At 38.3% G+C, this 18,357-nt stretch overlaps 1 protein-coding gene across 6 annotated transcripts in view; it reads left to right on the plus strand.

Moving 5' to 3' along the window:
- The window catches only part of diaph2 (diaphanous-related formin 2), a 370,474-nt gene that overhangs the window by 204,384 nt on the left and 147,733 nt on the right, over positions 1-18,357 (plus strand). For all 6 annotated transcript variants that reach the window (XM_069170528.1, XM_069170529.1, XM_069170533.1 and 3 more), the window contains 2 exons: positions 1,900-1,994; positions 17,804-17,905. In XM_069170528.1, the coding sequence (XP_069026629.1) occupies positions 1,900-1,994; positions 17,804-17,905 (197 nt within the window). The remainder of the gene's footprint in view (positions 1-1,899; positions 1,995-17,803; positions 17,906-18,357) is intronic.

An 18,357-nucleotide genomic window follows, 5' to 3' on the forward strand; every position in this document is an offset into this window, starting at 1 on the left:
GTTATTTATAAAGCATTAGGCCAAAAGTATTGCTTTTGAAAACAAAATATGTATCTATTCTTAGTTTGACGCAAGTCTTTACAGAATATGTGACTTCATCGGAAATTTTAAATAACAGTAATAAGGATAATACTTAAAAAAATGCATTATGCCAATGTCATTTCATTATTCTTAAACTAAGGGTTGTCGACGATTTTATATCAAAGCCATAATGCCAAGGTAATGCATCTTTGTACAAAGTCTAGCAGGTGCACATTATACAGTACATGTACCCTGGTTTAGAATTTTGTTAGTTAGCTAACTAATTGTAAACACAGTAACTTTCTAAGGCAGCCCTTTACAACCAATGTAAACTGCAATTTGTAGTATTATACTATTTTATTTATGAATCCATCTAATCCTCAACTTAAAAAGCATTTATATGCTACAGCTGTGGAGATGCTCTGTGTCACACAGCTTGTCTTCAGAACAGCAGCTGTTAAAAAAAGGAGGCTATATTTGCATAAACAATCACTAAATAAATGATCAAAGGAATACAACACAGTACATTTATTGTGTTTCGATTAGCAGGTACAGACATGCCACGTGAGGGTTGAATGCTAACAGAGAGTATGAAGTCCATTTTGTTTACAGTGTTCCTTAGGTAGCTCTGCTGTGCACTGCCCCAACCTGCAGCCACAAATATAGTTCAACATCTAAGAGCCAATCCTGGTGGGTGGATGTGCAGTTTTTTTTTTTATTTTTTTTTTAATATTATTTATTTTTTGCTAAAGTGTGCACCAACATTGGATTCTGCTGCAGAATCAGCATCAACACACCTACACCGATTTGTCCATTTTGGCTCAGTAAGGTTTGTGTACAACCAGGAAATAATCAAACAGGTGCAAGCTGATGGCACCAAAGATTGACACAGAGCATACAGCAAGGTACAAATTAAACAGCTAGGTGGCACCAGTATTTGGATTTTCAGACTGTCACGCTTTAGCTGCAATCTCATCTACACGTACGTCTCTTTGTAATTTATAATATATCCCAGTATTACTTTTGACAGCTCACCCTCAAGAGAACCTTGTATATCCAGCTGTTGGCTTATTATGGAGACAAAAAGAAACATATAACATTTCGACAACAAACAAGCATGACATGTTCCACATGATAACAATGTGTCCCATCTTGATAATGTCAAACTCATGAAAAACAAAAACACATAAAAAAAACAGATCACCAACAGAATAACAAAATGTAGTAGTCTGTGTAATAAATAGAAACTGAAAAAAGAAAAGGATGGACTTCTTCTCTGTTTGTTGCACGTCAAATACAGACATCAGGTCCCACTGCTTCAGTAGCATAGCAGCTGTTGAGTGACTCTCCTCCAACTCATTACCAAACCTCCACCTGTGACTTCCACCTGGATACACCATCAGCTCCAATTTCCACTGTAGCCACCCCACCTGGAGCGCCAAACACCCACAAGGCTTTTCCCTGAGGCAAATTCAGTGTCCCCCATTCTACCCACCCAAACAAAACCATGCAGCCATTCCAGATGACACCATTACAGCTACAACTAATAACATGTTGTTATTCCTCTTATTATTATTACTGCTGTGATTTTGTATGGTTCACTTATATTAACAATCGAGCAGAAATCATGGCTTTGGTACCTTTCACTGTTCTTGGTTAATCTTGATTTTTTTTTTTTTTTTTCCTTTCCAGGTTTTGTCAGGGTGACAAAAACTATCCTGTTGAGGGGCAGAAAGTGTATTAGTTTTTTCCGAGTGGCAAGTTAGGTCTGTGGTCATTTTGTCTGAGGAGCAATGAATGCTGAAATGTCTCTTTGAACCCTGCAGTCCAATACAAAAAAGGAGAGGAAATGACTCTCTTCTCTCTACATCACAACAGCTATTTTCTTGGGCTCGTTCCGGCTGCCTTATGAAGAGATCCGGGACATTGTGCTGGAGGTAGACGAGGAAAGACTGAGCGAATCACTCATCCAGGTAAGACTGATGTTCAGTGTGGTGTGTTAGTTTTTTTTCTTCTCACACACTTATTTTTACCCTCTGAAAAATTTGTGAACTTGAGTGTGTGAAGAGCATGTGAGAGAAAACAAAGAGAGGTTTCTATGTGTTCATGTGAAGAGATTTTTTTTTTTTTTTTTTTTTTTTGTGGAAATTCAGTGCCGGGTGGATAGCCTGGTGAACCCGTTTTAAACCTGGTATGGTCCGTTTTTGGCACAAGTCATTCCACCCATTCTTATTTGGACCATAGAGACCCCCCGCCCACCCTCCCCCACACCCATTCATCCTTTTATAATGGATGATGAAGGACAAGTCTTGGCAAATCCTCCTCAACTCCACCCTCCTTTCCACTTGCCTTTGTCTTAAACCATGATTGATGAGCTTCCTAAAGGCTACTTGTTTTTGCTCCCATTTTATTGAATTGTTTTTTCCTGTCTCAGAAAGCATTAATTGAAAACAGGGCAGGTGCAACTGAGGTGTAGATGCAACCCTGGGCAGCATGAGTCTCAAAAATGTTTTCGCACTGTCCCTGTGACTGAAGTTTTCTTTTTTTGTTTTTTTTTGTTACTGTTTTATTTCAGCAGAAGGTGTAGACCTCAGATGTGAATAACAGATAGAGGATATTATTTTCTATTTAATATTATCTCTTTATGTTTTTTTCCGGCCAGCAGTGAGCATTGTTAAGTGTTGCTTTCAAGTCCAGAAGTCTTGTCGGAAAAAAGTCAAAATATTAAATTTCTCCTGATATATACTGTGTGTCCTTTCCCACATGACTTGCACAGCAGATAGTCTGCTTCCTCCCCATTGTTTGCAATGAAGACACTAGTATCAGGTGAAAAGGCAATATATATTCCGATGGGATTTAAACAGCGAGCTGCCCTGCTGGACTATTATTTTGAGTTCAGATAACCTTTAATTGGCTGGTAATCTAGCAGAAGGTGCAGAGTGTACATTATGAGCTGGCACAACCCCCTATGCTTTGTGAAAGAGAAAAGGAAGTTAAGGTGTTGACCTTTTCCCACCTTCAGCCTTTCTGTAGCAAAATAGTCTATATCTGCCAGCAGTGCAGCTGTGTCCCTGGCCAATCCCCAACAGAGCCTTGTGTTGCACACAGCACCAGACAAATGGATAGACTACTGTGAGGTAGTCAGCTTGGGTTACAGGGGGAAGAGGGACTCCATCTACTATCAAACGCCTGCCATTAAACTGATCCTGACTGAACTACTGACCGCAACTACACTGGTAAAAGCTGAACAGTTCACTGGTATCACTTGAACAGTTTAAACGCTTTTTCCACACTTTCAAACCTGTTAGGTAATCTCAAATGTATGCACACAACACTGAGCCAACGCTGATAAAAGACTGATAAAGAAATAATGGACAGTGTAACAAAAGCACCATTCTCTGTTTCCAGCATTTATGCAGTTATTGAGATACTCAAAGCTGCTGTAACCTCCAAATTCATTTTTTTTTTTTTTTTTTTTTACATTTTAAAAAATGCATGTAAATCATCGACGTTAAGGCCATATCAGGTGGTTGGTTACAAAGATGCGATGTTTTCTGTTGTATTCTGCTCGTCATCCTATTTGAAAGACCTTCCACTTTCTCCGTTATGCCCACCGTTTCCTTTAATAAATGTGAAGTAGGACAGTGAGGCTGTTAACAGAGCGGCGGGCGTGACGAGGCTCACAAGAGCAAGTGGATGAGTCAGCATAAGCATCTGGAAAACAAGCTAATGTCACAAAGTCCAGGGGGAGGCAGGAGGACCAACTGAGTTAACTTATCAGGGCAGAGGGAGCCCACATCTGGCAAGTGTGTCACCGCTGGTTAGATAAAGGTCCTCAAGACAGGCTAAAGCCTGGACTGAATAATTAGGATGATAGTCAGAGAAAAAAAATGTCCTTTGCGTCCAGTACACTATGTCTGTGTTTTCCTTGGTGCATATTTTTGTAGTTATACTTGCCAGGTTTACTCCATTATTCACCATTAACCTGTAGTGTTTAGAATTAGTATTATATTTTCTTTAAAGAAATTCTAAATATCACAGTTATCTATAATTCTACATTGTTATACCTGTCTAACAGCGGTTGTACTTGTATTTTTTAATATTGGAATGATAATGGATTTATTTAATAATGTTAAAGGGATTGAGTTTCCAACATGAAATGTTTCAGTAGTAGTTAAACTGGCATCTTTCTCTATTTAATTTTTTTAAATTAAACCATTCACAAAATAATGATTGTGCCACATTAAGGTACACAGTCGTTTATTTGATGCCATGTTGTTGGTCTGCATACTTAATTCATTAACATTCATATTCAATATGAAACGCACATTTTTATGTAACACATGATTGTGTTATTAATTATTCAATATATATGCCTTAAATGAAAGCTGATGAATTTATTGATTCAGAGTCACATGCATTTTATTAATTTTTGTTTGAACCAATAGACAAAACATCCACTATATTCCACCAGTATGTCATATTTTGTGTCCCGTTTTGCATTTTTGTATTTATTAAGGTTAAAGGAGGTGGAATCCACAAATTATGTTTGACTGAAAGCACATTTTTCAAGAGGCAAGCTTGGCAGCCGTGAGAAGCAAAACTCAAATTAGTAATTATTAATAATCAATAATTATATACATGAAAGTGTCACTAATTGTACACTAAGGTAACCATCCTTGTGAAATAAGATTGAGCTGATTAAAAAGCTGAATCATGCAGAGATGAGCTCACAAATTAAACAAGGAAGCCAGCGACACATGCCCAAGAAATACAGTTCTAGCTATAGTTAAAGCTATACAGAGGCACTGAAGGGGAGCAAAGCGACTTCCTGCTGGGTGACACAGTCCTGAGTGTGGGCTCCATCTGCACAGTGCTCATCTACGCTCATTATGCTGATTAATCACTCCACACCACCCACTTTCAGCCACACGCCAATCACCATTTATCCACACGGACAGATGCACACACATACTGAGAAGGAAGATGCGTATGCGTGGCTCGGGAAAATAATAAAAGAAAATGCATTTACCATCTTGAGAGTGGTGGAAGGAGTGGGTAATTTGTTCACCTAAGATATAAGCAAATTAATAATTAGGATGAAATGCCAAACAAAGAGTGAGGATGTTTTCAAATGTATTGATATGAATAGTTTTTATATATCAGTTGACTTTGTAGAAAATGCAGTTAGATAGAAGAGACCTGAATCAAATCAATATTTAGTGTGACCACGGTTGACCTTTGAAACAACACCAGTTCTCCTTGGTATACTTGCACACAGTTTATTGAGATACTTGGCAAGTATGTTGCCAATAGTTGCCACAGTTCTTGTGTGGATTTAGGCTATCTCCCTTGCTGTTATCTCATCCTTGTTCTTGTTGCTGAAGATAGTTTATTTGTTGGAGTGTATAGTCGGGGTCATTGCCATGATTGCAGACTGAATATGGGACCAGTATTATGCCTCCTAGATGTTACTTGATGATGTTTAAGCATTGATATACCTGAAGTGCCTTAAGTGTTTGCACAGTACTGTATATTCAAGATGAAACCTATATTACCTTAGATCAGCCCTTGTTTAACTATGATTGTACTCCTGTAACTGCTAGTCACTGCAGTTTATGATTACAATTATTTATGGACACAGATACTGTTATAGTTGCTAAATATCATTATCTATATTTTTACCCATTTTATTTACAAAGGCAGTACGCCTGCTGTTTGTTTGATATCCATGCTTTCTCTTTCTGACTTGCTTTTTTTTTTTTTTTATCAGTTTATGCAAGTTGTTAGCAGTAATGAACCTTGAAAAAGTGAAAACTGAAGTGGGAAGTTTAGCTGGCAGCTTGCCTGTATTCAAGGGCAGTGAAGAAGACCTCTAATAAATAGCGGCTCAGTTTTTACTGGTCCTGTAGCACTTGATACAAGAAGACAACAAACCAGTCCAAAAATCAGTTCTCTTCAAAATTCAGCCCGTGACAAGCAAGCAGCCAATTGATAAATGGAAGGAATCGTGAAAATGGAAGGATTCAAGGAAGCAAGAGGTGTTCATAATGCATCTAAAACTCTGTAACTCAATCTTATTATCTTCCTTCTCCGTCGACATGTCTAATGTAATGATTTGTCAGCAGGATGTGGCATTGCGCTGGCCTTGAAGTACCCCTACAATGTGTCACCCTGGCAGAGTGGATAGATAGAAGTTGATTGGCTCTCCTTATTCTGCATTAGGCCCCATCAACGCCTCAGATATGATGTACACATCCCTGAATTCTGGCAGACAGTCGTGGCTCTCACCATTCATCCATGCTTTATATGAACCCTTGCAATTCCCCTCTTATTTTCATCACCATGCACCCAGTGTACAAACATACGGACAGTACATGCAAATGGGTAGACAGTGTCAGTTATCGCCTTTGTCTTCTGGTCCCTTTACAAATGTGTCATTTATCATCCAGCCCAAAAAAAAATGTGTGTACGGTCCTTGCACATGTGCAAACACACACTCTTGCACGCAATCTATCTCTCTCACTCTTTGTCTCTGTTTTCTCCTTTCCCTACAATATTCACAGTGCATAGTGGACGAAGGTCACTTTTATCTAGCAGGTCAGCATCATCAAATGCAGAAAGACATCCGAGTTGCCTCATCACCATAACCTGTGTTGCAATGAGATGAAGAGGACAATGAGAGACAACAATACACGTTGGCTCAATGAAAACAGGTTGAGCCTCAGAAAGCCTGGCAAAGGTTTGCCAGGTTTGAAAGGGCCGACAGCACGACAAACCTATTCACCGCTGTTGTTGGCGGGCAGTAGAAGCAGCGAGGGAAGGGTCGTGTAGACCTCGTTTGTGTGGGAAAGAGTCAGGGACATGTGCTCTGGGCTTCAGGGGCCTGGCTGCATTGTGTTTGTACTTAGTTTTGCACTACAGGACCGCTCGTCCCCTCTCCTCGTTCTTTTTTGTAACACCCTGGCTAAGTGCACATACTTCCTCACTTGTATTGTCTAAATCATGACGTGGCTATGCCCGTGACCTTGCAGTTATTGACTTAAGCTGGCTCCCCTTTGCTGTTTTAATTTCTCCAAAAGTCCCTCACAGCCTCTTTGCCCCAGGGAGAAGGCTTAAGTGGCATAATGATTGTATTTGGTCCCATGCCCTCACACTTCTTGCCAATGGAAACTAAACAATGCCCAGATTATGAATAAGCACTTGTAAACTTCAACAGTTTATCATGTAATCAACTGGTGCTCGTACTCGCAACGGTTGACTGTCGAGGCTACAATGGTATAATAGGCTGAGAGGATAATCATACAATGTTTTATGACAGCTATTCATTATTTACCATACTACTTGTATTATTGTGTTATTCCTCGAGAGTTTGGTTTTGCAGCCCCCAGAACTTTGGTATATTTTGCTCATGTTTTATATTTTTAAGTCATTATTTCCTCAGCAGTTTTATTGCGGCTGCACATTACTGTAGAAGCACATTTCATTGAAAGATGGACAACAATTGTGAAGACGACTGGAAGTAGCACTGCGGTTAAACAGTCATCAACAGCACAATAGAGGTAGACAGCAAAGCAAATAAATTAAAGACATGATTATTATTGTATTATCATAAACTGACAGCCTGCTATGTTTCACAGCAGAAAAGCAAATTTTGAGGTGTCTCTGTTTACTTAAGTAAAGTTCAGTCAGAGTGAAATATTTATGTGAATTCTACTTTGAACCAATTTCACTGTCTGGTTCAGAGACTTGAAGAAATGTTCTTATTCAGATCAAAAATAGTGGTGACAGTTTAGACCAAATTACTGACAAACTATGTATTTTGTTGTTGACTTCCTTTTCAAAGTGGCTGAAAATGTGTTGTAAATTCAGCCATCTCCCTTATAAAACACTGCAGGAAACCCCTTCCATGCCGTGATATTCACTTGAAAATTGCAAAATAAGTTCAAGTGGCTGACAATGTTGTTGTTATTGCATTAGACACGGTTTGCAATCTCTGTGAGGGACTGTGTCCAAAGGCGTTTTTAGGAAGCTTTCTTACGGAGAGTAGGAGGGATTAAGTGCTATTGGTTTTTAGGAATTTAGATTAATGCTTAGCAAGTATACTCTCCAAGCTCTCACTGCTTCTTCTTTTGTCTTGCCACTTTTTCCTTTTATTTTTCTTGTACAGTATTTCTGCTGGACTACCGTGAATTCCCTTGTTGCTTAATTGGCACATCTTGGCAAATTGTTCCTTGTGATTACATTTTATAAATTGTTAAGTTGTCTACAACACATGCATACCCACGTCTAATGCTCCCTCGGGCTAATGTGAGCTTTTCCAAATCCAATCAGCTTCTCTGCTTCCATCAAGCAAAAACAGCCCATGTTTCCTCATGCACTATAAATAGTTTAGCAGTTGCAGACTCTCTGTGATGTCCAATTGTGGCCCATTTCTTATTTAACCATGTCACATCAAAGCTCAGCACTACATTAACCTCAGTGTGTTAGAGTTAATACACAATCACAAAGGATTTAGTTTTGGCAACTTTTGTCAGCTACTGAGGCTCAAAAGTTACATTAAACTCCACATGGTTATGTTATTAATTTTCACACTTTACCTGCACAGGTATGTAACTTAATTTAAAATAAAATTACATATTTTTGTCAAGCTGTTTGGGTGCTCGGTGTACTCAACCTCTATATCTATATAAAACCTGTGTTTTTTATTCTACCAAAACTTTGTGTTTTGAATGCAGAAAATAAAAGAAAATGGTACAAATGCAATTGACAGCTACTGTTGGGCCAAAGTTTGATCAACCTGAAAAAATACAGCCTTGACTAGTTTTTTTTTTTTTTTTATCAAATAAAAAAAGTGCAGTAAACAGAAAACAAACAACAACAACAACAACAACAACAACAACAAAAATAAATATATATATTTGTTGTGACCATTCGTCTCTTTAAATCAGAAGTTGAGGTAGGTGTAAGGTAGATAAACTTGTGCACAGTTTGTCAAGCTACTTGGTGTGTTTGGAGATTGTTCCAACTATCTTGAAGGACTTATCACAGTTCTTTTTGGGCTTAGGTTCCAGTATGTCAGTAGTTTCTTTTTCTCTCAATGCAGTCCCACACTGACTAGATGGTGTTAAGAACCTACTGTTTCTTGTTGCATTTCCTGTCGCTAATGATAGTTCTTTATGACCTGTTTGAGGTTGTTGTCACACTGCAGAATAAATCTGGGGCTGATCAAATGATGAATAAAAGTCTGCACATCTAAATCACCTCCATTTTTGCAGTATTGTAAATTGAGAATTCACTCATCAAACAAACTGTAAGAACAGTTTTTGGACTGCTGCAGAGCAGCTCTTTTTCCCACCCCTACTCAGTACTTGCCATGTGATCAGGCTGCTTGAAATGAGGCAGTCATCACTAAATGTTTCAGCACGCCCAGTTTTTGGTGTGTGTGGTAAGCTAACTCTCGTCAGCGGATGATATGGCCCTGGGGGCTTGTTTTGCAGAATATCAGAGTGGCTTCTTAATGTTTAATGTCTGCCAATGTATTTTATATTACCCCATCTTCTTTTCAAAAGGAAAGGCTAATGACTAACACTGCACCACTGCTATTCATTTGTAATTAGTATTGCCCTATGTTGTGTGCAAATGCACTTGTAAGAATATAAAAGGAATGCAGAAAAAGTGTCCAGCATCTCTTGTATTTAAACTCAGCATGTCCTAATAAGTCAGTTTGTGCACATCATCTCTAATACTCGTTGGTTGACATACCAAGCCTTTTAAGTAAACATTGAGAAACATTTGTATTCATTGTATGATGTAGGGCGAGCAGTAGAATGTTACACATGTTGGACCCACATCCTGATTTAGCATTAAAAGCCATGTCAAAGTCAAAATTATACAACACCGCAATGTTAATATAAACAGGGACAGAACAGGAATCAGTATCACACCGTCTGTCCAAATATAAAGTCACTTTGTAATTTACATATTATAAATTCAAGGCTCAGACAGACTTCTCTTTTAACATATATTTCATCATCCTGACCCGTGAGTTTCTATAAGCGTTGATATACATGGGGACAGAAAACAAAACAGGCTGATCTACGTACTGTATATGCATGTTATTTTGTGCCGTTTTTGTGCCATGTGCACTCATGTAATTTAACATATATGTACTTCTAATGAGGTGCAAATGATTGAGTTTTCACCTGCCTGTGCCATCTCACCTTTATTAGCAGCAGGTTCACATTTAATTTGATCACGATACACAATGACTTAAAAAAAAAAAAATGCATTTTTAAAAAAGAATTTGACCTTAAAATCAAATATTATTTATAACTTTTTGTTTTGTCTCTTCTGCCTTCTCTTCTGCCAGGGACAATAAATGTGCTGTTATTGAATATATACACATATAAATCAATTTAATTTTGATTATTTTTGTTAACAGATGGTCATGTTTAATATATTATATGTTCAGGCTAATAATCGGTACCTGATAAAGTGGTTGTCATCACTTCAGTTCAACATTAGGCAGCTAAGCTTGAGAAAATGCTGCCAAACACTCTTGGATGTGTGCAGTGACTATTTTGTTTTTCCAATTTAGTCTTATGAATACATATAGGTAATGGTTATAACACATAGATGTCAGACCTTTCACATAAACTGAAGGTTGTTTTTCAGCTCTATTTATATAGGAAAGTAGTTAGGTTCCATTAATTTCAAATTGTAGCAAATTACACCATGTCACATAAAATCCCAACTCACATTGAGTAGGTTTTCTCACAGTAAACACCAGCGTTGTCGGCCTTTGGCTTTGCACTACTTCCCTTCACCTTGCCATGGCAACAACCTTTCTGCCAGGTCTCACAGGAGTCTTTCGAACTAGCCTTGCTTGTTATTATTGTTTATCTCTCTTGTCAATCACCCAGATCACCACCATGCTCATCCATATGCATGGGCCCATCATTACATGTGGTTGCTCATTGGATGCAGGGTCTGGCAGTGCCCATGTCAGCCTTTGTTCACTGCTGTAACAGGTGATTGTAGTCGACTGGCACATTGTATGGCATCGTTTTCATGGTGTAAAAGTGCACATGTGGGGCAAGGCGATAAGTATGGGCCTGTTGGATTAGAGCTTAAGCAGGAGAAAGGCGTCCCCCATGGGCTTAATTGTGGTTTATTTTGGCACACAGCACATAACTCTCTTCTGCATCAAATGCTAATTTAACAGTAAAATGTGAAATACATTATTCAGTTTTGGTAGGCCTGGAAAAATAAGACAGAAAAGTAGGGGAGGTTTTGAATAAACAACATAAAGGCAGGGGAAAGAGAGAGGCGAAGCTTGGTTTGGTGCAATATCAAATGTGCTTCAGAAACTGATGGCCAGGACCCAAGGCACTACATGTAATTTCCACTGATCATCACTACGCTGCTGATCTCTAGCCACGGGGTCCTGTCCAGGTACTCTATCCTCAGGTTGAATATCGATTAAAAACACAGTCACACACACACACACACTGAAATACATACACACATGCAAGTTCATGCACAATACAGAAAAAGAGTTAAATGTTGATTATGTGCAGTCCATTCAGCTCCTCCTCTGGCATGCTGGTTGCTGTATTTTCTTAACCGAGTAAAAATTTGTTTTCTGTTTTCGCTCTCCAATTCTGTGTCTTTGTTTCTGTGACAGATGGCACATCACTCAAAGAGACACTCTCAGACAGCAGACTCCACAAACAAATTAATTTCTATTACTGTTTTGCATGCTGGCTCTCTTCTTATTTGATTGACAGTCTCGTCGTATACCAGCTCTGTATTAGGGTGACTATATGAGACACTGCAAAAGAAGAATGTTCACAAATGAGAGACAATTCCGGTGCAGTGCACTACAGTTCACTCGTGTTTTGCCACTTTGACAATTTATTTATTCGCAAACGTTCTGCAGTGTTTGTCTTTGTGTGATGGGTAAACATAGTTAAAGTACAATGATGAGTTAGCATATGTCTATTCACATTTGAAAGCAAAGTCCACTGCCATTTGGTATATGAAAGTTTTATCTCTATGTCCTGAGGGCTCACACATATAGAAGTAAGGGTGGATAAGCTTTGAGAAACATCTTGTTTATCTCTTGTTTTTTTTCTTCTGTCTGTGTAACTCATCCCTGTCTGTCTCTTTCTTTACAAAATTCCACCTCTCTGGTTTTTATCTTTGTCTTTCTCTGTGTGAACCTGCATATGCCTTCTTAGTTTCACTCGTAATCCTACTTACACACCTTGTGTGGTAAATCTAAGTGCACAGGTGTGCTCATGTGAAAAAAAAAAGTGCCATATTTCATTCTAAAAGACAGATTTGATGTCACACCAAGTCAGTCAGGTTTTCCAGCCCCAACCCTAAAATTAATCCCTCCCCCCATGTCTCTCAACCTGTTTTCCTCTCGCTCAGTGTTTGTGTCTTTCTCTCAGACTGAATTTCTCATTTAGTTTAATGCGATTTTAGAATCTGTCACACTCAGTTTGTTGCCTGTCAATCTGTCACTGTAGCTTGGCCCGCGGTGAGATTTGAGGTGTTTGTGTGGTTTGGCAGGGTGTAGATTCTGTAAATGCAGCCCGTCTGACTGATGTTCATTGTTTAACATATTTACCTCTGAGTCCAGATTTGCCATTTCTTGTTGCTGTTGGTTCTCTGTTTTCTCTCGTTAGTTGCTCCTCTAATGTTGGGCTTAACTGTTGAAACTGTCAGCGCACACTAATGAAAGTTTCATAAATTAAAACCACTAATGTAATGGTACATGTGTGACATGTTGTTTCAAATATAATGCAATGCTTTTTGAATTTATTTATTTATTTATTTTTTTATAAAATGTAAAATATTCAAATTAGGAATGTTACATTTAGTAGGCACTGCACTTCATTTTGCAAAACATTATCTGTCAAAACAAAACTGTACCCATTCTCAAACAAAAACTCAACTTGATAGCCTTTGTTCCATATATTCAGTTTCCAGTTCTGTGGTACTAACCTTCTGTTTGAGATGGATGCTGTCTACACCCACAAAGTATTCTGAGAAGTTACTTTTTTTCTCTCCTTTGACTCTCAAGCTTAGTTTGAAAAAAAAAAAAAAAAACACCTAAAAAACTAAACTTTGCATGTCTTTTTATTCTGAACTGTCAAGGGTTGGTTTTAGAAGTGAGGTTTGCTGAACGTTGAGCAGTCTTCTTGTCTGTTGAATTATTTTGTTATTGATTCAAACTGAAGACTTCACTGATGAGCCAGGTAGGGAGCCTGCTGAGGGGTCACGGCAAGGAGATGGCAGTCCCGTGTTGCTCTTCATCACAGAGCACGGGCAGAATGCTACATGTTTCCCTGTCTCCCAAAATTGAGGAGAAAATCAATTAAAAGGAGAAAATCACATCTGTCAAGAACATGGCAGACATGGCTCCTCTGCTGTCTTTGTTATAGACCTCCCATAGGCCTTTTAGAAAGGAGCACAGTTTACTCAGATCATCTTTTTGACAGCAGGTGATTTTCTCTCTTTTCTGCTTTATTTAACCCAGGTTAATAACGACTTTATTGCCCTGAGAAAAGCTTTATCGATTGACGTGTCTCAGGCTGTATCTTAAGGGTTCGGAGACTTCTTTATCATTTTGACAATACTGTTGGGAATATGGTTATTGTGCTCTTAGTACGTTTCGTGATGTTTGGGTCGTAAAGTGAGTGTGGTAGATTTTACAAGTCAAAGTTCAAAGTTGACAATTGAAGTTGACTTTGCAGTATTTTTTTTTTAAACATAATATTTACTGAATGGTATTCTTGTTGTCAAGAGTATATTGTTGATTCCATATGTAACAGGAAATGCAGAAGGTCACTGACACAAATTGTATCACAAATGTCAAAGCTTTTCAATATTTTGCGCTACGTTTCCACCTGTTTCTTTTTTTTTTTATCAGCATGCATTGGTATTTACTGTTTGGCTACGTTTATGGACAATACACACCCAGTACCACCCTTTAAACTATATTAACTTGGCATGGGTTTGCGGATGCTGTGAAACTGTGAACTTGATTCACGGGAAGCAGGCTGACAGCTGGAGAGATCAAAGTACAGAAGTGAAAGCCCTACAGATACTGTCATCTTCTACAAATGTTTAGTGAACCGTAACCTGTATCTCATTACTTTTACACTCTCCTTTACCCTCTCAACTTCTTCCATTCCTCAGGTTCAGACCTTTCACAGTCTGGGTAGCAAAAGTGGAATTATTTTCCCCAATATGTACCACTTCTTTTTTTTTTTTTCTATACTGCGTATGCAACATAAGTATATAATTCCAAATGACTGAGGATAAAGATACCAGCAACAGTGTTGTGAGGCTGCCTCTCAGTCCTTGAATTGACCTGCTGTCAGTAAATCTATAATAAATTGATTGAGTATTGTGTGCAACGATATCCTAATCTGTTTCAGAATTGGAATAACAAGCATAAACAATTCACTGCACGTTAGTGTTATGGTTATTCTACAAATTGAAATGTAACACACTTTGACAGACAGGAATGCATTGTGTTTTCATACTGATGGAAATAAATTGTGCAAGTGCATGTGCTACTGGACTGCTGCTTTCCCAGGCAAAGATGAATTGATTATGCTTTGTTAAATTGGGGCACATGGTTGATTGACGGTTGAAACACCTATTTTCACGAGTATAACAGGGACTGCAATTGACATTTTTTTGGAGAGACAAGTAAATATATGCATCAAAAATACAATGCATGGACTGTGACAGTCACCAGTTATGATACATGGCTAAAACTGTTATGATTGTTGGGAGAATATGGGTTTAAAAGTGCATGATATTGCAGTAGAATCTGTTGAATGTTTTGACGTGAATCTTAACTGGACTGCATTCAATATATAGTTTCTGTTCACACATGAATTCATACAATATTGGCAGACATGTTCTTTTTTAATTTTTTAACTAAAACTGTCAGAGGCCGATTCAGTGAAGTCATCACAACACCTTTACTGCAACAAAACATGTTGGCAGTTTAGATCTTGTCATCTTGTTTTCCACTCACATCAGTAGTATAATGCACACTATCACTGGAATTACCATGACATTTTCCAGCGAATGTTCAGTATCCAATTACTACTTATTGAATATATTTACTTTTGTCATACGTTCAGTCTACAATGTGTCTTCATTTTTGGCAGGATTCATGAGGTTATAACCTAAACAGCCAGATTTTACCATTTCGTTTCCTCTTTTGCCGCATCTTGGCACGTGAGCCGATATGTAGCGCCTTCATCTTCGCCCACGGCAGTAAATTAATGTGTAGTGTTGCTAGCATACCTCCAGTAATCTCTCCTAGACTGCTGTGTGTGTCTGGTGGCCTGTGGTGAGGAGTCTGGCCCAGCATCATCACCCAGTCTCCCACATTGCCACACATATGGTGCTGCCTTTGTGTCAATTGTACTCTATGGGGTTCCTGATAATTAACAAGATGACAGACAAATGAAATGACAAGCACAAGGTGTATTCGATTTTCCACTACCTTGACTTTTTTTGTGTGCAGATTAAACATTTTGAAATGTTTTTGATTAATTTAACCCATATCAAAATAATAAATCCATAATGTAATTACAATGCTCCCCACTTTGAAAATGGCAAACCAAAGAGTAATTGTTTTTTGTGTCTATGTTTTGTATGTTGTATGTTGCCTTAGATTTGTGTATGCATAATCACTGAATAAAAGTACAGTCTCACTTAAGAAAATAATGTACAACATTAGAAATGGGCCTGGATACATTCACCAGCAAAGTCTGCCAAGGACACTTTTCCATCATTTCTATACTGTGCCAAACCAGAGTCAACTCAAATGGAAATGCATTGTTAAAGACTTACTGTTTGAAGATGAAAACATACCCCTAATTGTTTGCCAGAGAAGAAGAGTCAAAATAATCGGATTGGCCACAGTATTAGCAATAACTGTTGCAGGGAATGAATGATTTGCTTCTGTATTGATGTTGTTTTTTTAAGAGCCAATGATACATTGTCAGAGCACTTTGTTACAAATCCAGCTGCTAATGTCTTTTAGAGTTCAAGAGAAGAACTTTATTCACACTGCACTGCCTTCTCCCTTTCTCTCCCGGTGGATCATTTTTGTTCATTTGGGGTTTGACTTAAGTCTGAATAGAGTCAATCTGTGTGGTTGATTGAAAGCTGGTTCCTGAAAGCCTGTTACACATGCATTTCGGACAATAAACAACTTTTCAACTTCACATAGCCTCCTTTTCTAAAGCAAAATGAGAAAGAAAAGTCTCTGTCTCAGAATTAGGTTAATTTCCCTTTGCCATTCATTTACGTAACATCATGAGGGAGAGTTTCTTCTTTAGAGGTCATAAGTGAGTAATTAGCAACATTATAGCTGTATACTTTTGTCCATTCATTGCTCTGAACCCAAACAGGAAAAGGTAAAACATGTACTGAGTCATCTATTAGCTTCAATAAGATCCTTTCAATTCCAATTTCACAATTTTCTTGAATATATCGTAAACAATTCTTTCTGCTTCTGCTGATATGATCAAAAGCCTTCATTATTAAGGCACCATTGCTTGCTGCAGACCTTAATTGGTGCTTTTGCAATAGCAAGCAACATTTGATTTTAATGGCTTCATCCCAAACAGAATTGCATGGCTTGCATTATGGCTTACTTTTTTTTTTATATCGCTAAATTCCCTGAGGGAAGGACAGAGATGTCATCATTAGTGGGCAGTAGACTCTGGCCGTGTTGTCTGTGATGGCTGCCGAGGTCTATAGCATGGTCAGCCATGACTGTGGCCCACTAGCAGTGTCTGCTTTGTGTTTTTCCTGCCTGGGCTCCCATCTGGCCACGTGATCCTACGCCAGTCTGCTCCTGCAGAATACATTTGGGGAGCTAATGAGGAAAGAAGCTTTGCGTAGACCTGGAAAAGGGCACCTCTCCCTCTTTTTCTCCTCTGAGAAAAAGCGGGGAAAAGTCACTGTGGTCAGTTTTATTAACTTGGCTGACCTTCACACAAACAATTAACATTTACAGAAAATGCAGCTCCTCCCATTATCTCCCTCATCTCCATCTTAATCTTCAACCTCATGTTTTTTTTTTTTTCTCCTTCCACAAAGGAAATGTATCAGACAGTAACAAATTAATGGCAAACCCGTAGCATGTATTTTATAGACAACTGCAAGGTGACGTGGATTATGCAGGAGAAGCTCAGGCTATCTGAAGGTCCCTGACATGTTCTGTAATTAGCTAAGGGCCTTTACTCCCACAGTAAAGAACTAAAAGTGAGCAGTGATTAGGTGACCTTATATACTGACTTTTCCTCTACAAAGCAAACCTCTGTGCTTTGAGTGAAATCTGGTCTATTAACGAGAAATATATAGGATAAAAATGTTTTATTCTAACAGTTAGAGCCCAAATGAAGTTTTCCACATGACCCATGTTCATTTACAAATGTATGATAAGCATTACATACAGTACAAAAGTGCATCCAAGGGAACAATTGCTTAAACACCGGTACGCTTCATATGAATACATTGTTTTTTAACCATTAATAACCAGGTAAGTTGAATAGGAATAAACGCATTGCTTGCGTAGCTTCTTTTTTCTTGTCTTCACCAAAGGTAGACTGTCATTCTTGTCTCTGAGGTGATTTTTATCCTGACGTGGACAGAAAACAAAACTCGCATTAACAGTAGCTTCATGTGTGTGATCATGTGTTTGTGTTTGCATGTGTTCTTCCATTTGCAGAACCTGATAAAGAACCTGCCAGAGCAGAAAGAGCTGAGTGCGCTAGCGGAACTAAAGGGTGAATACGAAGAGCTCGTGGAGTCAGAGCAGTTTGGCATTGTGGTGAGTATAATTTCCTGGTGTCTGCTGGATTCCCGCAAGGGAGCACACAGTATACACAATCTTACTCCCTGTCTGTTACAGTCAAACACTTGGAAGTATGCTCAGTTGAAAAATTCAAAACAAAATTACATTGCAAATTCACTGTTGGGCGGAACTACCGTGCTTTTGGACAGTGGTACAGCTCGGACCAGAACATTTTAATATTTAGAATTTAGACGGATGCATCCTCAAAAGTTGCAGTGATGATTATTTTAAACATCTAAAAATACTGAAATTTGATAACCCAACTTCCAAATGATAGAGGCTATGGTTTAAAAAAAAAAAAAAAAAGTTATTTTGATTTAAGCAAAGAACAGTTCAGTCATTTTTGATTAGAATTCAGCATCAATAACTTAGTGAATGTCATATTTTGACATCAACTGTCAATGTTATGATGAAGCCATACCCTCAGG

Source organism: Embiotoca jacksoni, unplaced genomic scaffold (assembly GCF_022577435.1).
Source record: "Embiotoca jacksoni isolate LCO1_2020_lvr unplaced genomic scaffold, fEmbJac1.0.p SCAF_5, whole genome shotgun sequence".
Taxonomy (NCBI): Eukaryota; Metazoa; Chordata; class Actinopteri; family Embiotocidae; genus Embiotoca; species Embiotoca jacksoni.